Source organism: Microcebus murinus, chromosome 26, assembly GCF_040939455.1.
Source record: "Microcebus murinus isolate Inina chromosome 26, M.murinus_Inina_mat1.0, whole genome shotgun sequence".
Classification (NCBI taxonomy): domain Eukaryota; kingdom Metazoa; phylum Chordata; class Mammalia; order Primates; family Cheirogaleidae; genus Microcebus; species Microcebus murinus.
In genome coordinates, this window is record NC_134129.1 from 3,667,886 (window position 1) to 3,693,608 (window position 25,723).

General features: G+C 41.4%; 1 protein-coding gene across 1 annotated transcript; it reads right to left on the reverse strand.

Annotated features, from left to right (window-relative positions):
- Positions 1-7,901: 7,901 nt before the first annotated feature.
- NPFFR2 (neuropeptide FF receptor 2) lies at positions 7,902-24,434 on the reverse strand. Its single transcript, XM_012745336.2, has 3 exons — positions 24,107-24,434; positions 19,649-19,748; positions 7,902-8,703 (listed from the first exon to the last, which is right to left on the reverse strand). The coding sequence occupies exons 1-3, from the start codon at positions 24,432-24,434 to the stop codon at positions 7,902-7,904; spliced, it is 1,230 nt and encodes a 409-aa protein (XP_012600790.2).
- Between the last annotated feature and the right edge of the window lie 1,289 nt (positions 24,435-25,723).

The window sequence follows — 25,723 nt, forward strand, 5'->3', positions numbered from 1 at the left end:
GTACTATTGTTATATTAAGACTTTGGGTGGTGAGTGAACCCTTAAAGTGGAAAGATTTAATAAAAAATCACCAAGAGCTCATTTAGCTAAAAGATACTTTTCTGGCTTCTGCATTGATTTCTTATATGACAAGTGAGCACACTCAGAATATACATATATGTGCAGTTCCTTATGTTAAAGTATTGATATTATTCACTGTGTACTTGTATTTTAGGTTGATAGTTGTCAGAATAAATACCATTTCTGATACTCTTTATAAATTGTTGCAAGTTTAAATGAGAATATTCTAGGACATGAACCAAATGAATGTGGATCACAAAATGGTCTTAAGTGCTTCTAAGTAGACCCCTGGCTCTGGTTTAGAAAAGACGGGGCTCCTAGAGGACAAAAGGTTAATGAGGACTAGGAAAGGCTTTAGGGGACCTCTGTCATTTTTTTTAACAGAATGCAATATACAAAGAAATAAAGATCTCAAAAAATAAAACGTATGTTCTGCAAAATGCTTTCCTAACTCCAAGTTTTACTTACAAAAGCTCATTATATATGAATTGACTTCTGTATTGTTATGATTATATTAAAATTTCACAGTGAAGTTTTGAGAAAGGTAAACACAAACAAATCAGAGCCTCCAGTCTTAAACCACCCGCCTATGGTGTAGAATGAAAAAGAGGAGAAGCTGAAATTCATTCAGCGAGACAGAAAAAGGCATACCCAGGATGGCAAACATTGGCACATCTGAGATTTATAAAAAAGGAATGTTTCCACGAAGGACAGAACACATTAAAAAAAATAAAAAAGCAAGTCTTCCAGTATGTGCATCTTCTGCAAAAAAATAAAAAAATCAATTGTGAGTGCAGGAGATGATTAAAAATGTCTATCAAGCAAGAGACGGTCAGTGGGAATTTAGCTTGCAGCATTCATCTTGACCTACAATGGCACAGCAGAGAGGTGCAGAAACGACTGTTAGAGCCAGGTGGCCTGGTTTGGGATCTTGCCCTACAGCTTACTAGCTATGTACTTTGGGCAATTTTACATCCTCAATCTTGCCACTGGGAGAAATTAGTTTAAATACACATGACTTGCGTTCTCTCTTTCCAAGGCCTCAGAAGTCTGGTTCTCATTTGATTTCAGATATACTTTATCTTCAGCAGCAACTTTTCTCCAGCAAGAAGTTGGCTTTTGAAAGGTGAGATGAGTAATACACAACCACATATCTCCTCTCTGATCAAATGTAAGATTGCTTTAAATTTGAAGGTTGAACACAGAGCTACCGGCAGTTCTTTTGAATGTGAGTTATGGCTTGCCTTACAGTTTCTGATGTTCATCGTTTACACCAGAGAGAACAAGTTTAAGAAAGAGAGGCCATGTGCGGTGGCTCACGCCTGTAATCCTGGCACTCTGGGAGGCTGAGGCGGGAGGATCGCTCAAACTCAGGAGTTTGAAACCAGCCTGAGCAAGAGCGAGACCCCATCCTCTACTAAAAATAGAAAGAAATTAATTTGCCAACTAAAAATATATAGAAAAAATTAGCCGGGCATGGTGGTGCATGCCTGTAGTCCCAGCTACTAGGGAGGCTGAGGCAGGAGGATCCCTTGAGCTCAGAAATTTAGGTTGCTGTGAGCTAAGGCTGATGCCACAGCACTCTAGCCCGAGCAACAGAGTGAGATTCTGTCTCAAAAACAAACAAAAAAAGAGAAACTGCGCACACACATACACATACACATACACACACACACACACACACACACACACACATATTTTCATTGCAGCATGTAGGTGTCACATGATGACAATAACAGTTACGAAAGCCCAGGTTGAATTGTCCAGGAGAGTTTGTAAAATGCTCTGTCCAGCACAATCTCATTTAGTCCTCTTTCTAACCAGGTGATAAAGGTAACACTTTAGAGATTTCTAACCATATTTATGAATTTATTTACACAACATTCAAAACAGAGTTAATCTAAGTTATTAAGGGATCATTAATATACTCACATATATAATAAACACAATATTCCACAAATGGAATTCCCAAAATTCTGTTATGAAGTTATTCAGAGTAGTCAGGAGAAATAAAAAGCAGAGCCCATTATCCATCCCATAAGTCTAAGAGACACGTGCTACACTTGTACCACTGCCAGTTGTCGAGCACATGATTTTATTTGCAGTAGCATCTCACCAAAAATTTGGGAAATACGTAGTAATGCATTTTGGCTTTGGCTTCTGACCAACACAGACCGAGCACGGCATACTGGAGAGTTCAAAATGTCCCGGACTTCGACTCTTCTCCACGCTGCCCTCCCTGCCTGCGTGGGTGTGGCGGTCGCTGGACAGCGATCCCCCATGTGTAGCTGTCCACGTTCTTCACCTCCCACTCTGGGAGCACCGGGCCAGGAGGTCACTGCTAATCTGCCATTTTAACAATCGGTATGAGCATTTCAACAACGTTGATTCTACCAGTCCATGAGCAAGGAGTGTCTGTTTCTGTGTGTCGTCTGCGATTTCTTTCATCAGTGTTTTGTACTCCTGCAGAGATCTTTTGCTTCTTTGGTTAAGTGTATACATTGATTTTGTAACCTGAGACTTTGCTGAATTTATTTATCAATTCCAGGAGTCTTTTGGTGGAGTTTTAGGGTTTTCTAGACACAAGATGATATCATCAGCAAATAAGGATAGTTTGACTTCCTATTTCCTGACTTGGATGGCCCTTTTTTCTTTCTCGTGCTTGATTTCTCTGGCGAGGACTTCCAACACTGTGTTGAATAGAAGTGGTGACAGTGGGCATCCTTATCCTGTTCCAGTTCTTAGAGGGAATGTTTTCAACTTTTTCCCATTCTCTATGATCTTGTCAGAGATTCTTCCTTAAAATTTCTCCCACTTCAGTGAAGGGAGAGAGAAAATAAATTAGTAAAAAGCATTACTCATTTATGTAAAACAATGAAGAAAATCAAATGCCCATTGTTGGCAAGAATGCAGAGCACCTAAACTCTCAGACCTAGGTGGTGAAAGAGCAAAGTGGAACAAGAACTTTGGAACATTTCTTAGCGTGAACTAAATTTGACCCTATGTATATCATATGAACTAGAATATCTCTCCAAATTATATATACTCAATAAAAAAACATATACACATACACCAAAAGACAATTACAAGAGTGCTTTTTTAATAATATCCAAATATTTGAAACAACTCTAATGATCATCCACAGCAAAAAAGACACATAAACTGTGATATATTCAGAGAATAAAATAACTGTACAGTGATAAAAGTGAATGAACGACACGTGCTACACACAACATGGATACAGCTCAAAAGTAATGCATTCAGTAAAGAAGTCACACATAAAAGAATATATTCCATATGCAATTATATGAAGTCCAAAAACTGTCAAAATTAAGTGTTGGAAGCCAGCATCATGGTTACCTCTGGGGAGGAAGGGGATGATTGAGAAGACACAAGGGAGGGTTCTGGGGTTCTGGTAATGTTCTATTCTTTCCATCAGTGATGGTTACATGCCTGTGTTTTCTTTGAATTTGTTCATTAAATTGAACACTTAGGGTAGATACAATGGAGCAATGTGGCAAGAAAGGACGGGGGAACTCCATCAGAGATCCTGGGTTTCTCCTTGCTCTGCTTTGTGCTTCTTAATTATTATATCCCTGAAATAATTAGTAATTCTTGATTTGGGGTGGGATTTCTGACTTTTGGCATATGATGACCCAATCCTTGCAGTTAGATCAGATTGGCAGTGGGCAGGATTGTCTCTGAGACCCACAGATCATAATGGCTAACACAATTTTTGGTAAGAAAAAAGGGTGGGAAAAGGCTATGATGAAACTTGATGCCAGGACGGTTGCCTGCCGAGCTTTGGAACGGGGAGGGAAAAGCCTCGAGGCAGGTTCCTGGGGACAGACCTCACCTAAGGCATTTGGAGGAAATAGACTTAAAGCTGAGTACAAGGGAGGGAGGGAGGGAGAGAGAGAAGTTTAAAGAAAATATGCACAAAGTGAGTGGGGATTTTTTTTTTTTTTTGAGACAGAGTCTCGCTTTGTTGCCCCTGCTAGAGTGCCGTGCGGTCAGCCGTGATGTCAGCCTCGCTCACAGCAACCTCAGACTCCTGGGCTCAAGTGACCCTCCTGCCTCAGCCTCCTGAGTAGCTGGGACTACAGGCTTGCACCACCATGCCCAGCTAATTTTTTCTGTATATTTTTAGTTGGCCAATTAATTTCTTTCTATTTTTAGTAGAGACGGGGTCTCACTCTTGCTGAGGCTGGTTTCAAACTCCTGACCTTGAGCAATCCTCCCGCCTGGGCCTCCCAGAGTGCTAGGATTACAGGCGTGAGCCACCACGCGGGGCCCAAAGTGGGGAACTTATTTGCGTGTCTCTGGTGAGTCATCAGGGTTTGTTGTGTTTAGCAGCTGTGGGCTGTGCTGAGTTTGGGGTCAGCCAGAGGGCCATATCATAAACCATCACACGGGAACGTGCAGTTCTATCTGGGCCAGAGGTTAGGTTGGATATCCATTTCAGACAACTTACGCCAGGCTTAAGAATGGATGCTGAGGCAGCAACTATATTAAACAAATTTACAGCAGACCTGGCTGTCCTGCCAGACTTAACTAAGGCCTTTTTTTAATCCCAATATTGGAGCTCAGCCAGGTGATGTTCGCAGCCAGCAGCAACGGACTCGAGTCGTGGGCAGAAGTGGAGAAGGACTGCCGTGGAGGCCACGGGCTTCCACTCGGGCGCCTGCGGCATCTGGTCCCTGCGGCTCATTTGAAAGAGTTTCTAGCCTGGTTCTCGGACCTTTGTGGAAACACTCTGCACTGCTAAGGATGGCAGAGAACCTGAGGCCCGAAGTGCTGCCCGCGGGGGGGCGTGTGGGAGGCATGCGAGCGGGGCACTGCAGGGCGCGCGCGCGGGAAGGCTCAGGCGGGGACGAGTCCCCAGACATACGAGTGAGTCCCCCGCAAACATAGCCAGGTGCTCTCCTGCCTGGGGCTGAAATAGCAGCTCCCGTTTCCAGCCCCAGCTGCTGCTCCGTGGCCGCCCGCACGCCCTCGCGGCCGACCAGGGCAGGCTCGGTCACCGGCGGGGCTCTCGGGTGCGGGTCACGTTGCTGCTGGGACACAGGCATCCGAGGCCCCGCGGCCCGCGCCGGACAGCGACCGGATATGCACGGAGGCTCGGCCGCGGCCCCGCTTGCAGGCAGGTGGCTGGGTCTAGAGCCCGTCCGAGTCATTCCTGCTTCCTGCGCGTGCGCGCTGCGTCCTGGCAGGAGGTCCCCGTGGAGACGGCGCCGATCGCGGTGGCCAGGAGGTCCCGGCTCAGAAGGAGACGGAACGTCAGCGGATGCGCTGCCCGCTGCCCGCACTGGCCGGACACCCGAGGACGCGTGAGCCCGGCCGCTCCGCCGGGCAGCGAGGCAGCAGCTGCTTTTGCTCCTGGGAAGGGACTAATGTGATAAGAACGGCTCCCGGTGTGGAGTAGAGGAAATTGCTTGAAAATGGAGACGGAGCACATTCTCCGCAGGACAAGGGCCAATGCACAGCCGGCCAGTGGATGATCATGGGTCTTTAAAAAAAAAAGAAATTTAATTGACAAATGACAATTGTATATATTTATAGGGTGCAATGGGATGTTTCAATACATATATACATTGTGGAAAGAGCAAATCAGGCTAATTAACATTCCTATCACCTCATTTCTTTGTGGCAAAAACATGTAAAATCTACTTTTTTAGTAATTTTGGAATACACAGTAAACTATTATTAACTGTAGTCACCTTGCTGTACAATAGATCACTGGAAGTTATTGCTCTGGGTAACTGAAACTTTGTATCCTTTGATCAACATTCCCCCTTCCCTGCCCACCCTCCCCCGCCCCCCTCAGCCTCTGGTAACTCCCATTCTACTCCCTACTTCTGTGAGTTTCTCTTTTAGATTCCCCAGGTAAGTGAGATCACACAACATTTGCCTTTCTGTACCTTATTTCACTCAGCATAGTGTCCTCTCGATTCACGCATGTTGTCATGAATGACAGAAGTCCGTTCTTTTTTTAAGGCTGAATAGTATTCCATTATGTATATATATCAAATTTTTTAAATCCATTCATTATTGATGGACACTTATTTTGTTTCCATATCTTGACTATATTGTGAATAATACAGCAATGAACATGGGAATGAGGTATCTCTTTGGCATATTGATTTGATATTCTTTGGATATATACCCAGAAGTAAGATTGTTGGATCATAAGATAATTCTATTTTTAGTTTTTTTGAGGAACCTCCATATAGGTTTCAAAAATGGTTCTACTATACGATTTACATTACCACCAACAGTGTACAATGGTTCCCTTTTCTCCACATCCTAACCAACACTTACCTTTCATCTTTTTGAGGATAACCATTCTAACAGGTATGAAGTGATATCTCATTGGGGTTGTCATTTACATTTTCCTGAAGATTAGTGATGTTGAGCATTTTTTCATATTGCTGTTGGCTATTTGTATGTCTTGTTTTGAGAAATGTCTGTTCAGGCCCTTTGTCCATTTTTTAATAGGGTTATTTAATTTCTTGTTATTGAACAGTTTGAGTTTTTCATATATTTTGGATATGAGGCCCTTATCTGATGTATGATTTGCAAATATTTTCTTCATCTTTTACCTGTTTCAATTTCCAGAACAGGGACAAAGCACATCTAAACAATAGCAAAAGCTTTTACCTGAAACCACATAAATAACTGGAAAAATATGACAGTTTCACACCCAGAAATTTATATTTATTTGCCAAACTATTTTGTTATAATTCCCAATTTTCACCCTAGGGTAAAAGCTAGCATTTACAAACTTTATCATGACATAATTTTTAACATAGCTGAATCCAGGGGCTGTCAATTCTTTTTTTAAAAATAGTACTAATTCACTAAACTCAGGGTGCTAGACTTCAATGTTGGCCCCAGTAGGAAATTTGGAATAATTGCTCTTACTCTCTATATACTTTGTGGGAGTCTTACGATGATTGTTAAACAACTTTGATTAAGCACTTCAAATAAAAGGTGCCCTTCCTCTGCTAATTGCTGTATTATTAAAGGATTTGCTTCTCTCTCTCAGATTCTGTTAGAAAAGGAGTCAAATTGGGATCCTAAATCAGCCCTGTAACAAATGTGGGTTCAACCAGGGCATAAACTTCATTTATGAAAATACTAAAAAGCCAACAGTATCTCCTATGGAATGATATATGATGTTCCCAACTCGATAATCTTTTAAAAATCAACTTTTAAATACAAAGAAATGTGTCCCTTTTTTTGCTACTACAGTGCCAACACACAGAAGCTGGGGCCACCTGTAACATAAATGCCCATGGGCCTACAATAAATATCTTGCTGCTTCTAGATGAACCCAAATACATCATTGGGGGTGAGAAAGGCAGTAGCAGAGAACTTCATGTGATCCAGTACATTTCTATAAAAACTAAGCACATTTTAAAAACACAAGCAGATGAATGACTCTGTTGTCTAAAATTTCAAATCCAGAATAATAGGGAGAATTGATAAAACGTAGTACTAATCTATCACCATTTGTAGGGGGAAAACATACACACACATTCACACGTTCTTGATTCGACTCCTACACAAATGTTTACATTGGGAAAGGTCAGGCTTTGAAAACTGTTCCCCAGAGATGTATTTATTCAGGCAAATATGTGTGAGTCACTGTACATATTCTATATAAACCATAAGATTGGTTATGATCATAAGATCATTTTAGTTTACTGTTTTTTTGGTCGGAGAGAGCTTTCTATAAATGTTTTCTTTGGAACATTTTCAGAAATAATTAAAAGACAAAGCCTCAGTATTTAAATACATAACCCACAGTAGAATCAGGACTATCCCACTAGCTTTTGCTAAATCCCACTGTTGTTGGTAGCCTCTCTCGATTCTTCCATTACTAATTCCTGGCTGGGTTTTTCAATGCTTTTCCTGTAAAGCAAATTTTCCCCCTGTGGGTTCTGGAATGCAGGCTCCTGGGCGTGCTGAGCCGATGAGCTTATGACCGCTTTGTTTTTAGCTTTTAAGACATAGGCTTCCGGGGGCTTTGCCTTTTGCCTTTGCCTTTTGCAGAGCCGGAGCTGGAAGGCTTCCCGGAAGCCGCGGCGGAAGTTCTCGTTGAAGAGCCCGTAGACCACGGGGTTGACGCTGCTGTTCCCGAAGGCCAGCCAGTGCGCCAGCGGGTAGGCGTAGGTGTTGAGCGCGCGCAGCAGGTGCGCGGGGAGGCGCGCGTGCTCCGACAGCAGCAGCAGCGTCCACAGGGGCAGCCAGGACAGCGCGAAGAGCAGGGCCACGGCCAGGAGCATCCTCGCCGCCCTCTGCCGCCGCTTGGGCGCGGCGGTCCTCAACAGCGAGACCCCGACCCTCCCGTACAGGGCGACGATGAGGGCCAGGGGCGCCAGGTAGACGCTGGCGAACAGCACGGTGGTGTAGACCTTCCTCATCCCCAGGGTCGGCCAGTCCTCGCGACACCAGTAGACTGGGCTGCTTTTGTTCGGGGGGCCGAGCCTCACTCGGTAGTGCTTCTCTTCCTGCACGTGCAGCATGACTGCGGACGGAGCCATGACGGCCACGGCCAGGCCCCAGATGGTCGCGATGACCACCAGGGCCGTCTTGACAGTGAGCTTCGATTTAAAAGGGTGGACGACACACCGGAACCTGCAGCGAAAGGCAGACGTTAACGGTCACACGAGTGTCGCAGCGGTGACTGAAGCCGGTGCAAGCCTCCCTCCCCATTCCCCCAGAAGTACACAAAGTCACCATGTGCAGGAGACAGGTGCGCGCTGTCATTTTCTGTAATTGATATATGACATAAATTTTAACTAAAAATTCGAATAAAGGGAGTATATCAGACACTAGTAATAATAAAAAAGTAATGATAGTCACTGCATATATTTAAACATAAACATTTAAAACTCTGCCCCACAGTCTGTTCATTGGTTTGCATGGACTGTCAGTGCAAGCCTCCCTATTTAAAAGATGGGAAAATGGGACAGAATCAGGATGGGGGACGAGAAACACCACAGACAGAGGGTCTCTGCAGAAAAGACAGATTCTAGCAGAAATTAGAAGAAAGAAGCAAGAAGACGAGCATACATCACATGCGGGCTGGAAGGAGGGGTACCTGAGACCCTGGGAGACTCCACGGGAGGAGGCTGCGGAGGAGAACTGGAAGGTGAGACCCCCGGAGCAGCCCGGAGACCAGCGGCAAGGGTAGGTAGAGCGGTTAACTCTCTCCTCCCCTGCATTTGGGACTGCCGGTGGCGCCCCAGCGGGTGGAGAGACCTGCAGACACCAGCCCAGAGACGGCTGCCGCCAACCAGCGGTGAGCCTGTAGCAGACGGGCACCAGGCTCCCAAATCCCTCGGCACCTCCGTGTGCACAGACCGGAGCCGCGTGGCAGGCACCATATTGCCTCCTCCTCCCCTCCCCCGGCCCTACCCACGGCTGCCGAGAAGTACAATACAGCCACCAGCTGGAGCTACCTCCAGGTACCGGGACCTTCCCTTTTGGGGCCCTACAGCTGACTAAGGGGAACTCAAACAGTAAGCTCCCCACCCGCCAGCCCTCCCAGGTGCTGCTGGCACGGTGATCCCAGGAGAACGGGGCAGACCCTGAGGCTGAGAGACATAGACCCAGCTTGGGCTCCCCATGGGTGAATTGGGACGGGAACTCCTCTCCCTGGTGGGGATATAGTTTGAACTCTGGGACCCAGAGGTCAGACCTGCAGACCAGATCCCCTGCACCCACGTATTGCCCGGGGCACAGAAGGGATATACGGGAACAGCCTACTGAGGTGAGTGTGCCTTCAGGGGCAGATCAGCATCCTAGAGGGCAACCCTCCTCCAACAGGGGGTCCATGTGCCCAGACCAGGTGGCGTTCCTGCGCAGGGACCCTCCCCGCCGCCATCACAGTCCAGGGAGGCCTGGTGGCGTGTGGTCTGGCCTGCTGGCAGAGGCCCAGGAGTAGCTATGGAGTTGGGGAGGGTGGAAAGAAGTGAGGCCCACTCCAGACTGCGGGTCTCAGACAGCCCCACTCCCACAGACTCTCTGGCTGAGCGGGGCCATTCCAGCCCCTCCCTGACAGCTTTTCCTGGAAGCAGAGAACAGAACTTTGACCCCTGCTAACGGCATTGGTGGTGCCTGAGGGCAGGCTCACCCAACCCAGCTCCGCCAAGACTCTCTCCTAGACCAGCCCTCACTGAGGGGGAGAAAAGGACACACCTGGAAGTCCCAGGGCCCCACCCACCACCTGAGGCACTAGAGTGCCTCCCTACAGGAACAAGAGCTGATAACAGGACACAAAAACAACAGCATATCCTGTTCCAACAAGCAAGGGCCACCTACTGACAGGGAGGACATCCTGCACAGCATTTTCACGGCACCTACTGACTCACTATACAGAGAGTGGTCGAATCTCACCCACAGACACCACCTACTGGCTGAGAAACTAAACAAGGCATGTGAATAACCAAACGAAAACCTAAAGGAAAGAAGCAACAACTGATCAACATGAGAAGAAATCAGCGAAGGAACTCTGGAAATATGAAGAACCAAACGGAAACCACACCCCCAAAGAGAAGCACCAGCCCCTTAGAAACGGACACCAACCAAAATCAGGCAACCAAAATGACAGAAGAGGAATTTCAAATGTGGATCATAAGAAAATTCAACAACGTGCAAGAACAACTCCATAACCAACACAAAGAAACCACAAAAAGCCTCCAGGACCTGGAACAAAAATTCACTAAAGAAATTGATACAATGAAGAAAAGTTTAACCGAAATCCTGAAAATGAAGAATCAATTCAGGGAACTATAAAATACAGTGGAAAGCCTCAAGAACAGGGTAGATCAAACAGAAGAAAGAATCTCAGAGATTGAAGATAACACCTTCCAATTAAATAAAGCAGTCACAGAGATAGAGCAGAGAAACAAGAGAAAAGAGCAAAGCCTACAAGAGATGTGGGATTATGTGAAGAAACCTAATATGAGGGTCATAGGGTTACTAGAAAGGGAAGAAGAAAACATTCAAGGGTTGGACAAGCTCTATTAGAAGATATAATAGAGGAAAATTTCCCAGGCCTTGCTAAAAATCTCTATATACAAGTTCAAGAAGCTCAGAGGACCCCTGGGAATTTCAATGCAAACAGGAAGACATCAAGACATGCAGTCATCAGACTGACCAAAATATCAACTAAAGAGGCCCTTCTAAGAGCTGTAAGATGAAAGAAACAAGTAACACACAAGGGAAAGCCAATTCGACAACACCAGCCTTCTCTACTGAGACTTCACAAGCAAGGAGAGACTGGGGCCCCATTCTCACTCTTCTGAAACAGAACAATGCCCAGCCTAGAATCTTATTCCCTGCAAAACTAAGTTTTTTATATGAAGGAGAAATCAAGACATTCTAAGATAAGCAAAGACTGAGGGAATTCACCAAGACAAGACCAGCCCTTCAAGAAGTATTCAAAACAGTGTGACCCATGGATCAGCACAATAAAGACTCACGAATGTAAATCTACTCAAAGCTAAAGATCAAAGCCCAGATACCACAATGGCTCAAGAGAGAAAACAAAACAACAAAGTTCAACTCAACATAATGAACAGAAAGCTGCCCCACCTATTAGTTATCTCAATAAATGTGAATGGCTTGAACTCCCCACTGAAGAGACATAGGCTGGCCAAATGGATAAAAAACACAAGCCAAGTATCTGCTGCCTTCAGGAAACACATCTAACCTGCAAGGATGCATATAGACTAAAGGTAAAGGGGTGAAGAACAATATTTCAAGCAAACGGAAGCCAAAAGAAAGTTGGCATGGCAGTGCTGATTACAGATAATTTAGTTTTTAAGTCAATAAAAGTAATAAAAGACAAAAAGGTCACTATATAATGGTGAAAGGTACAGTTCAACAAGAGGACATAACAATTCTAAATATATATGCACCCAACTTGGTGCACCCAAATTCATAAATCAAACTCTACTGGATCTAAACAAATGGATAAAAAACAACAACATCATAATAGTTGGAGACTTTAACACCCCACTGACAGCACAGGAAAGATCTTCCAAACAGAAAATCAACAAAGAAATAGTGAACTTAAACAGAATCCTAGAACAAATGGGCCTGACTGACATTTATAGGACATTCTACCCCCAAACCACTGAATATACGTTCTTCTCATCAGCTCATGGGCCATTCTCTAAGATTGACCATATCCTAGGACACAAAGCACATCTCAAACAATTTAAAAAAATAGAAATTATATCATGTATCTTTTCAGACCACAATGGAATAAATGTAGAAATCAATCCTAACAGGAGTTCTCATTTCTACACAAAGTAATGGAAACCAAACAACCTTTTGCTGAATGATCACTTCATAAATGAGGAAATCAAGATGGAAATCAAAAAATTCTTTGAACTAAATGACAAAGGTGACACAAGTTACCAAAACCTGTGGGACACAGCTAAAGCAGTCCTGAGAGGAAAGTTTATTTCCATAAATGCCTATATCCCAAAGTCAAAAAGATCACAAATAGACAACCTAATGAATCGTCTCATAGAGCTGGAAAAAGAAGAACAGACCAACCCCAAACCCACCAGAAGAAGTGAAATCATTAAGATCCAATCAGAACTAAATGAAATTGACAACAGGGAAACTATATGGAAGATGAATAAAACAAAAAGCTGGTTCTTTGAAAAAATAAACAAAATTGACACACCATTGGCTAGACTAATGAAAAGCAGAAAAGAAAAATCTCTAATAAGCTCCATCAGGAACAATAAAGGAGAAATTACAACTGATGCCAAGGAGATACAAGATATAATTTATGAATACTACAAAAACCTCTATGCACACAAACTGGAAAATGTGGAGGAAATGGGCAATTTCTTAGAAACACACAGCCTCCCTAGGCTCAACCAGGAAGAAATAGAATTCCTGAACAGACCAATATCAAGTACTGAAATTGAAACAGCAATAAAAATCCTTCCTGAAAAGAAAAGTCCTGGAACCAGATGGTTTCACACCTGAATTTTACCACACCTACATAGAAGAACTGGTGCCTATCCTGCAGAAATTATTCCACAACATCGAGAAGGATGGAATCTTCCCCAACACATTTTATGAAGCAAACATAACCCTGATACCAAAACAAGGAATGGATGCAACAAAAAAAGAAAACTACAGACCCATATTCCTAATGAATATAGATGCAAAAATTTTCAACAAAATCCTAGCCAATCAAATCCAGGTGCTTGTCAAGAAAATAATTCATCACAACCAAGTGGGCTTCATCCCAGGGATGCAGGGATAGTTCAACGTACACAAATCTATAAATGTAACTCACCATATAAACAGAAGCAAAAACAAAGACCATATGATCCTCTCAATAGATGCAGAGAAAGCATTTGACAAAATTCAACACCTTTTTATGATAAGAACACTCAACAAAATAGGCATAGATGGGGCTTATCTAAAAGTGATACAAGCCATATATGACAAACCCACAGCCAATATCATACTGAATGGGGAAAAGTTGAAAGCATTCCCACTTAGAACTGGAACAAGACAAGGTTGCCCACTATCTCCACTTCTGTTCAACATAGTGCTGGAAGTCCTCGCTATAGCAATCAGACAAGAGAGCGGAATTAAGGGTGTCCAAATGGGAACAGAAGAGATCAAACTCTCACTCTTTGCTGATTGACATGATATTATACCTAGAAAACCCCAAGGATTCAACCATGAGACTCTTTGATCTGATAAATGAATTTGGTAAAGTCTCAGGATACAAAATCAATACACAGAAATTGGAGGCATTCATATACACCAACAACAGTACAAGTGAGAACCAAATCAAAGACTCAATTCCCTTCAAAATAGCAACAAAGAAAATAAAGTACCTTGGAATATATTTAACTAAGGAGATAAAAGACCTCTACAGGGAGAACTATGAAACACTGAAGAAGAAAATAGCAGAGGACATAAACAGATGGAAGAATATACCATGCTCATGGGTCGGCAGAATCAACATTGTTAAAATGTCTATACTACCCAAAGTGACCTACAGAGTCAACGCAATCCCTATCAAAATACCATCATAATTTTTCACAGGTATAGAAAAAATAATGTTATGCTTCCTATGGAACCAGAGAAGACCCCGTATAGCAAAATCAATCCTAGGTGATAAAAATAAAATAGGAGGTATCAATTTACCAGACTTCAAACTATACTACAAGGCTATAGTCATTAAAACAGCCATTTACTGGCACAAGAACAGGAACATTGACCAGTGGAACAGAACAGAGAACCCAGATATAAAACCATCCTCCTATAGCCAACTAATCTTCGACAAAGCAGACAAAAACATACACTGGGGAAAAGAATCCTTATTCAATAAATAGTGCTGGGAAAACTGGACAGCCACATGTAGAAGACTGAAACAAGACCCACACCTTTCACCTCTCACAAAAATCAACTCACGCTGGGCTGGGTAACAGACTTGAACCTTAGGTGTGAAACTATTAGAATTCTAGAGGGAAAAGTTGGAAATACTCTTCTAGCCATTGGCCGAGGCAAAGAATTTATGAAGAAGACCCCAAAGGCAATCACAACAGCAACAAAAATAAACAAATGGGACCTGATCAAATTAAAAAGCTGCTGCACAGCCAAAGAAACTGTTAAGAGAGCAAACAGACAACCCACAGAATGGGAGAAAATTTTTGCAAGCTACACATCTGATAAAGGGCTTACAACTAGAATTTATTTAGAACTCAGGAAAATCAGCAAGAAAAAATCAAACAACCCTATCAAAAAGTGGGCAAAGGACATAAACAGAAACTTCTCAAAAGAAGACAGAATAATGGCCAACAAACATATGAAAAAATGCTCAACATCTCTAATCATCAGGGAAATGCAAATCAAAACCACAATGAGATATCACTTAACTCCAGTGAGAATGGCCTTTATCAAAAAGTCCCCAAACAACAAATGCTGGCGTGGATGCGGAGAGATAGGAACACTGCTACACTGCTGGTGGGACTGCAAACTAGTTCAACCTCTGTGGAAAGCAATATGGAGATACCTCAAAGAGATACAAGTAGAGACCCTCTGGAGGCTAGAGGCGCCTGGGGGCTGGCGGGCACAGGAAGAACCTGTTCTACACTGTAGCAGATTTGAAAGCCGACCTCCACACCTGGGGTGGGGGTGGGATCCACTCTTAAGCTCCCAACATGGCCTGACTTTACCCATCCCCATGTCTGATCAAAGTGGCCACTAGGTGACACCTAAGTACTGGTGCCAGTGTCAGCCAGATAAGAAGGGACCCTCTGACTGGGCTCACAGCGATTTTTTTTTTTCTTCTAATCCAGCAATTCCACTACTGGGCATCTACCCAAAAGATCAAAAGTCACTTTATGAAAAAGGCACCTGCACTCGAATGTTTATAGCAGCACAATTCACAACTGCAAAGCTGTGGAAACAACCCAAGTGCCCATCAATTCATGAGTGGATTAATAAAATATGGTATATGTATACCATGGAATACTACTCAGCTTTAAGAAACAACAGTGATATAGCACCGCTTATATATTCCTGGATACAGCTGGAACCCATTCTACTAAGTGAAGTATCTCAAGAATGGAAAAACAAGCACCGCATGTAGTCACCAGCAAATTGGTATTAACGGATCAACACCTAAGTGGACATACAGGAGTAACATATATCAGGTGTCGGGCAGGTGGGGGGGGGGAGGAGGGGATGGGTATATACAACCACAACGAGTAAGATGTGCAACATTTGGGGGATGGACCACTTGAAGCTCTTACTCGAGGGGGGGAGAGTGACATGGGCAATATATGTAACCTTAACACTTGTACCCCGATAATACGCTAAAATAAAAAAGTATATGGGAAAACAGACTTAGAAAAGGTAAAAAAAAAAAACAACTTGCCCATAATTATATAGGATTTTAACACAAGTAGTTTGGCTCCAGACCTCGTGCTTTTAATCTCTACAGCGTGCTCCGTAGACTGGTGCTGGCGCTATTTGGCTGTGGTAGATGGGTAAGAGCAATCAATGAACCATTTCTCCCTGGCTGTTGTGCAATCCCCACTCATTATCTGTGTGCTTGCCATGTGACTTGCTTTGGTCAACAGGACATTAGGCAGCATGACATACATGGGGACTTGTCTTTTTGGAATGCTTCCTCCTGGGAGACATTTCCAGGTTCCAAGAAGTTTGAATTATTTTATACAAATCTTCTAAACTTTATCTGTCCATACAAATTTTTCTTTCACTACCCTCTTTAACTTTCTGGACAAATAGACTCTGCTTTAAGACAAAATTATAACCTTTTCCCAGTGATAAATAAAAATACATCTTATTACATTGCACACACATTTAGGATAGCTTCAATGCTCATCATTGACCCAAATATCTAATTTCTCTTTCACAAAGAAAATTGGGAGATAAGTAATTGAGCACAGAAAATGACCACCTATAGCTACATGCACCATTTTTAAGACTTTTTAAAAAATAAATGAGGGGAATGGCTTGGATTTATTTATTTTTCTTGCTTATGAGAGTTCTCGAGTTTTATTTACTTTTATTTTTCAATTTTTCAATTTAATTTCAGAATATTATGGGGCACAAATGTTTTGGTTACATAACTTGCTCTTGTACAGCTTGATTCAAAGTTATTATACCTGTTAGGTGTCAATTTACCCATCCCCTCCTCCCCCCTCCCACCTGCTTGATTTCAGATGAGTATTACTTCCATATGTGCATGAGTGTTGATCGCTTAGTTCCAACTTAATGGTGAGTACATGTGTTTTTTGTTTATCCATTCTTGTGATACTTAGAAGAATGGTCTCTAGTTCCATCCATGTTAATACAAGAGGCATTAGTTCACCAATTTTTATAATTGAGTAATACTCCATGGTACATATATACCACATTTCATTAATCCACTCATGTATTGATGGGCACTTGGGTTTTTTCAACATCTTTGCAATTGCGAATAGTGCTGCTATGAACATTCAGTGTAGGTGTCTTATATATATATATATATATATATATATATATATATATATATATATATATATATACATATTTAAAATAAAAGACACCTGCTCCTATAGGCATTACTTCTGTGGTACTTGTGGCCTATCCTGCTCAAGAACAGAGAGGCTTTCCACAATTTGAATGGAAGAGACAGAGATAAAGATACCAACAGACAGATGTGAGGCAGGAGATACGTGCAGGGCACCAGGAGCACCTGCTATGGGAGTGTGGTGGTCAATTTTATGTGTCAACTTGAATTGGCTAAGGGCTGCCCAGATTCAGTGTTATCTCTGGGTGTCCCTAGGAAGGTGTTTCTGAATGAGGTTAGCATTTGAATAAGTGGACTAAATAAAGTAGATTGTCCTCCCCACGGTGGTGGGCATCATCCCATTTTTTGAGCACCTAAATAGAACAAGAGGTAGAGGAATAAGAAATTTTCCCTCTTTTTTTTTTTTTTTTTCTAACTCACTGCTTGATCTGGTACATTTAATTTCATTTTCTTCTACCTTTGGACTGATGTTTACACCATTGGCTCCACTAGGTCTCAGCTTCTAGACTTGGACTGAATTATAACACAGGCTTTTCTGGGTCTCCAATTTGCAGACAGCACATCATGGCACTTCTCAGCCTTTAAAATGTGAGCCAATTTCTCAAAATAAACATTTATCTCTCTTTTTGTATATATCTTTATATCTATAATTGTATCCTATTGCCATTGATTCTATTTCTCTGGAGAACATTGACTAATACAAGGAGTCCTTGGCATGTAGATGGTATTTCAAACCTTTTGAATTATAGTATTGCCTGTACTATACTATTTTAAGATTGATTATTCTTTACAAATGCTCTCAGGCAAGTTAATGATTTTTCACCTTTCCCTCCTAAGATTAAGACTCCAAGACTTCCATGGTATATTCAAAGATATTTCATTTGCACAGAGCAGCATTAAAATATCTGTACATATCCAGTTCCAAACAATTGCTTAGTACAGAATCTTCCTCATTAATGTGGAGTTATAATAGAAAAAGACCCAGAGCTCTCCTTACTTCAGTAAAACTCATAAAACTAAACAAACACTGAAATATATAGTTGTGAAACTCATACACTTGATTATAAGATTTAAATTTAATAGTGCAAGACTGATTGTTATGCAAGGAAAGAAATAATTCTTACATTTATTTACTGATCTTTCTTTTTAAAATATTTTAACCACAAAGAAAAGCAAACTTGTTTACTTCCTTTAAAATTTCCATGATCAACCATTTATACCAGCAGTTGAATTAAAACGAAAGGCCTAAGTTGTTCTTTTGATGTCAACAATTCCATTGCATTTTATAATTTGTAACTTTGTTCTCTCTCTCTCTCTTTACACACAAATAATTTTGTTGGTTGATTGTTTCCTTTATCAGATCAGATTTACTTAGGGAGATATCTTATCTTCCACTCATTGCTCAGTTTACCTTTCAAATATCTCGTCATTTTCTTTGTCTCAGCCTTAGTAGAGGATGCATCCTCTTGCATCTGTCTGGTTAGAAGAGTTTCTCAACTGCCCTCCTTTCTGCTAACCTCACATTACTCCAATCCATTTCATTTGTTGCTAGTTTTTCTAAAATGAAAATCTAGTCATGATTCCCCTGTTGAAAAGAGTTCAATAGCTTCCTGCTGTCTTCAAAATAAAGTTTACGCTCCTTAAAATGGGAGGTAAGCCCATTGCAAATCCACCCCTTGCCTCCCTTAGTGACTCAGTGTGCTACCCTGCCTTCCCTGTTCCAGCTGACCTGCCTCTCTGTATTGCTCCCGACAAACACCTGCTGTTTCCAGTGCCCTGGGCATGTGCTTGTCTTAAAGGATCACCTTTCCCCAGTTTCTTCCCAAAGTAAATTTCTGATCCCCTCAAGACTTAGACAAGTCTCACCTCTTCTGTGAACCTCCCACTCCCTGTCCTGACAGGTAGAATTGATTCCCTCCTTTGCATAGCTATTATACATTGGATCCCTAGTAGAAAGAATTATCTGTAGATATTTGTTAATGAGACTGTCTGCTCCACCAGACTGTAGACTTTCTAAGGCAGCACTTTGTCTAATTTGTTTTAGATGCTACACAACCCAGCCTAGTACCTGGCACATTGTAAACTCTCAAAAAAATGTGTAAACAAATGAATCGATGAATGATTTGCTATCACAAAATCTGAATAAAATTTAAGATTTATTTCAGCACATTTGTATTTCCATCATTAGAAAATTCTAGATTCTAGTATGAAAAATAGTAAAATTGTGTCATCCATCATTATTTAATTTTAAAATATGGAAAATTCAAAAGTTTATTTGCTTATTTTTTATTTGCTTATTTAACCTTTAGTAGGTATACACTTTGCTCTTAAAGATATATTATTATTAATTAATAATATAATATTAATAGAAATTATTAATATTAATTTGGGGAAGATATGCCTAATTTTAGTAGATTATAGATTTCTCTGGTGGATTAGTTGCAGACACACGCATTTTTCTGGATTCCGAGTTTGGTGCTGACTTACCTGTCCACAGCTATTGCAACTAAAGTAAAGACTGAGGCTGCGACTGATATGCCCTGGACCAGCCCACTGGTCTTGCACATCGTGTTTCCAAATGGCCATCCTGAAAGGGAAATGAACAGTCTTTTAAAAGAGCAAGTTCTTATTTTAATCTCACTAAACATATAAACAGAAAGGTGCAAAATCAAAACCAATGCAACTGTTTTCTGAATGATAGCCATAGAACAATGTTTTTTAATTTGAAAAAGTACTCCATAAATTACGAGGAATTAAGAGATACATAAAGAATAAATAAATTATATTTATTAATACACAATGTAATGAGACAGTTTACCTCAGAGGTGCTTCCAGAATAAAGAATACTTTTCATGAACAAAAGCTTCTTTGAGGTAAATTGTCAAATGGAGTACATTCATTTCATATTATAATTTCCAAAAGGTAGTCAAATAGACAAATTTTGAATTATTTCCTAGCTGAAGCTCAGCTGCTAGAAATTTATAAAAGAAATTAGTAAAATTATTATGGCAGCTCAATATTCTAAACCTTTATCTGCTGTTACAGGAAAGTAATCATATTCTTTTTCTAGCCAACATTCTAGTTTCCAAAAGATGAATACTACATACTTCTCAGACTTTTAAAATTTATCTTTTAAAAAAAATCCTGCAATTTATTTTCTCCAAACAAAATATTCTTGGTAATTTAAAATACTTCAGATAAACTAAATAATCCACGTATATCTAAAAAAATTTACCAGCTGGGCGTGTTGGTTCACGCTAGCACTTTGGGAGGCCAAGGTGGGCAGATCGCTCAAGGTCAGGAGTTCGAGACCAGCCTGAGCAAGAGTGAGACCCCATCTCTACTAAAAATAGAAAGAAATTAATTGGCCAACTGAAAATATATAGAGAAAATTAGCCAGACATGGTGGCGCATGCCTGTAGTCCCAGCTATTCAGGAGGCTGAGGGAGGAGGATTGCTTGAGCCCAGGAGTTGGAGGTTGCTGTGAGCTAGGCTGATGCCACAGCACTCACTCTAGCCTGGGCAACAGAGGGAGACTCTGTCTCAATCAATCAATCAATCAATATGAATAAACAAATAAATAAATTTACCTAACTAAACCATCTTAAAATAAGTGCTTGGGTGACTCTACTCAATGAAAACCAAAAGAGAAAATGCCTCCCCAGTCCTACAATTTATTATACTAGGTTGGGATAGTATTATTTTCAACCAAAATGCAAGAGTGTGGGTAGCCCTGGGTGAAGCACGGAAGAATAAGCCTATGTTTCATCTTATCCCACTCACCCAGCTCCAGTGAAATGACAGCTCTGGGACAAAAGAGCAGAGATCCATAGAAGTGGAGGTGACAGGTAATACTGAATGTCAAGTTGGGAAAACAACACGATGGGTGGGAATCGGGTATAAACCAACGAGACGCCGCTGGCATTTCCTCCAGGCTGACAGAGGAATGGGGCTCTGCTCTCTGAGGCAGAACCACAAGGTACTCCGGCCTCCGAGAACATCAGCCCGCAGATGCTGGGTCATGGGTGCCCGGTGGCACGGAAGGACTACGTGACAGCGCCCCACGGCATGGCAACCCCGCTGGCCCAGAGACCCACTCAGCCCTGGAAGGCAGCAGCAGCCAGCAGGACATTTCCTTCTGGGGAAAGCGGCCTGTTCAAGAAGCCTGCTGCGCAGATGTGGACAGTTGTGCATTTCCCAGCAAATGGCCCGACTACGGGAGTGGGCTGCGGTCCCAGCTGTGGCGTCCAGGCAGGCAGGACCCCAGGCAGCCCGTAGTGCCTCAGTCTGAGCACACAGCAGCTAAGCAACACTCAACACCAGGGAAACCTCAGACACAGAGGAAAGAGACTGAAACAAATATGCAGAAAGACATTTATGGGAAAACAAATCTGAGTCAGATATATGAAAAATGGAAAACAAACAAAAATGTTACTGATTAACTCAAAGACATGACACACGTTTTATCCATGAAATATGTGCATGGTAATATAAGAACCACGCAGAAAATAAAAATAGCTCAAGGAATTTAAGATATGAACACAGAAATAAGGAACTCAACATAAAGATTGAAAGAGAAAGTTGAGGAAATCTTCGAAAATAGAATAATAAGGGCCAAAAATGGAAGAGAAAAGGCAAATGAAAGGTCAAGCTGGAATCTCCAAGATCTGATTAATATGAACAGAAGAAAGGAAAATGAGAAGGAACTCTACAAAAAATTCCCCAGCTTTGAAAAGCATTCATTCTCTGATTGAAAGGGACTAATTTGTGCTCAGACAACAAATGAAAAACAAAAAGACTTACTCCAAGGCATAATCTCATGAAATTGAGAAATTAGGGATGAGGGGAAGTTCTAAAAGCTTTTAGTAAGAAAAACAAAATGCAAATCATGAGCAAAAGAAGTGGGAATTAAATGGCATCAGAGTTTTTAGCAATAACACCACAATTTACAGCAGTAACAATAGAGCAGAGCGATCCCTTTGAAATTAAGAGGGAAGAAAATTTCCAACCTAGAATTCTTCATGCAGACAATCAAGTGTGAGGACAGAATAAAGATACTTGCAGACATACAAGATCTCAGACATGTTTTGTCTCAATGCACCATTTGTAAGGAAGGAATAAACCAAGAAAGAAGAAAACACGGCGTCCAGAAAGCAGAGGGTTGAGCACAAAGAGAAGTGAAGAGAATTGTCAGAGTGTCAGTGAGGTGACATCCGAGAACAGTAACTGAGCTCCACACCTGGAGAGCAACATGTCCTGCTAAGAACAAGGGGCACCAGGGGCATCTTTTCCTCCAGGAAAAAGACGCAATTCATAGGCTACCTGATATGTTTAAAGGTATTGACAAGAGAATAATACTCCAGGAAGAGAATTTGAGGATACAGTACTGATAGGTACACACCCAAAATGAAGCAAATCAAAATACAGCCTTAGTAAATCCAGGAAAATGAATAACATTTTATAAGAAAGAAATTGATATCATAGTACTTTCCAAGGCTCAGCAGGGATAAGATACATATAAAACAGGAATGTATACTCTGGATATGGATTTAAACAACAATTATGATATAATTATATTGGGATAATGAGAGAAGGTATGTTTGTGAACGTGTGTTTGTGATTATGTGGTAAAAAGATTATAAAAACTAAACTTAAGTCTACAGTTTGAAGATAATATATAGAAAATTATTAGAAATATAATGATAGTTACTTAGAAATATGGTAGTAATTTCCAAAAATAAAAGTAAAGATGTTAAAGTGGCTGCCTCCTGAGAATGGAAATGAAGAAGTTAGGAGGGGTAGGTAACTTATGTGCAAAAATTTTAAATCACATTTTAATTTCAAATGTTTAGGGGGGAAAATATTGAGAGCATTTTTTATTGGCAAAATAACTTGCCTGAGAGCAAAAACAATAATTTTTTTTGGCATATCTTATACCCTCTTTTTGTCTAACACAGTATCTTGAGAATGTTACATCCTTGATGAATATTTTTTTAATGGTAAACATCACAAAAACTGAGACTCTGTGCACAGCATGACTAATAGAATGGGCACTCTGAACTCTCCTTGGCTCCTAGTCCAGAGAAAGGGCAGAAACAGTGAAAAACTCCACAGAAATCGTTTTTTTCCTATTTTTCAGGAAAGTGATGTTGAATGCTCTGAAAGTTTAAGGGCTATGATATGGCTCATGCTGCTCAAAAATTATTTGATATGCTGCTATTTCATTTTTTCGTATACAGATTTGGAATGTGAATATTTACTATGTACCAAAATAGTACTGGGAGCTGGAGATGTATTTTTCCTGCTCTTCTGGACCATATAAGGCAGTGCTAAAGAAGTACGGTGGCCCGTAAGTACTGTAGGGTGATACCCTAACCCTTACCATGTGAGCTTACGTATGTTGCCCATGTAAATGACAAGTTTTTGAAAAGTCATTAGGATTGTTTTATCTTCCCTCAAAAACTATTATAAATCTCTCTAGCTAGCCACAGAAAGGTCTAAATTTTTACTTATGTTAGATTGAAGATATCACATCAATTGAAACAGATCTATCAGTTCCTTGAAGTGCATAGTCCAGAGTAATATTACTATTTCCACTCTATTATATGTGCCCTGAACTTTATGAAGCAAATGCAAAGGATTGAGGTAAGAAGTGCTCCATCTCATTCTCTGATGACCTTTAGTGAACATTCTACATAAAGCCTCCATGCTCCATCTCTGTCACTTTCACTTTTCTCCATAATTATTCTCATTCTTTGACGAATATACCTATTTGCTTATTCTCTCCCTCTTCCTTCAGAGTGTAGACCCCAGGAGGGCAGGTGCCTGGAACTCCATAAATGTTTATGAATGAATAAATGAATGAATGGACGACCCTACCATGACTGCAGAGATAGGAGATCAACACTTTTCATAGCATCTTTGCACTGCACACGGCCAACGTACCTGCTATGATGTTGTCCAGCAGTGTTATGGGCATGCAGAATATGCCAACTAGTAAGTCACTGATGGCCAGGTTTAAAATGAAGAGATTCGTGACTGTGTGCATATGTTTGTTCTTCATTACAATAAAGCAAACCAAGGTATTGCCCACTATGCACAAGAAGAAGATCAGTAAGTAGGAAACAATGAAGATTGCTGCCACTTGGGGCTGGTGCAGGTAGTAGTTCACGTAGGTGACATTAATTTCTGAGTACAGATGATACTTTGTGTCATTGACACTCCAGATGGGAAGCCAGTTTTCTGAAGAGTTCGAGTCCCATTTCTCATTCATGATGGACCTTGACAAAGGAGAGACAGAAAAGAGAAACACAATTAGAAACCAGTAGAACATAAGTTCTGTGTCTGAGTTTAAGAGGGACACTTAAAAATGTCACGGAATTGTAATGGGCCTTCTATAATCATCCATAAGTTTTGCACGGAACCGAGTTATGAATAAGGTACGTGAATGCCACTTTGTGCCATAAGTAACAATTATTATGTTTTATGTCCTAATGCACTCAATGTTTCACTTCTTTGGGCATACTCTCCATCTGTTTGCAACATTTCCCCTGCCTTCCAAAACTCTTCTTCCTCTGCCTTCAGGCATCATAATCTGTCAAGAGCCACTTATTATTTTAAGGCTAATTTATATGCCGCTGGCTTTCCCGATAATCTGATCAAGATGAGGTGTCCACATCTTCAAAGCTCCCATAGAAATAAGCTGCTTGGATTTGCCTTACTCTGCTTCAAGTCAGTTAATTGAATATTCCATTTACACTCCTTCATATGTAATTAATAGCCACCATATTGTGAGTCTCTTAAAATAGGACTAGCCTCCTTGTCTTGATTTCACGTAGCATAATTCTATTCACATAAAATGTGCCAATAAGTTGTTTAGAATCTATATGTCTTTGTGTGGACATCTCAGTCAATCCTGTGTGTCCCAGGGATGTCCCCACAACTCCTCCCAGGTTTGGCGATTCCCCAGAAAGCCTCCCAGGACCCAGAATATAGGGCATGCACAGGCCGCAGTTATTACAGCAAAGGATGCAACCCGAAACCAGCAATGAAAGGCACCCAGAGTGAAGTCTGCAAGAAACCAGGCACAAGATCCACGAGCCTCTTTCAGTGGAGTCACACGGGACATGGTTAATCCTTCCAGCAGCAATTTATGACAACATGTGTAAAGTGTTGTCATAAATCTACAGGGATGTTCATCACAGACTCAGCACCCAGGGTTTTTATTAGAGAATGTTCAAACGGGGACCTTCTTTCAAGCATGTATCAAAATTCCAGACTCCAGATACAAAGTAGGTGTTCAACATAAACTATTAACATATTACTTGTACAAACAGTCTAGGGGTATGAGTCACTCTTATCATCTAAGGAGACCTGTGTATCAGTGCAGGGAACTGTTTACCATTTGAGTTCCCAGACTCCAACCACGGGCCACCTGGCAAGCAGGCTTTTATAAGGATAGCAATCTTAGGTTTTCTTGCTAACTCTTTCCTGCACACCCCGTTAACCGATTGGACAGAAGTTTATATATATTCATAAATGAAAATGAATTTGACATTAGGC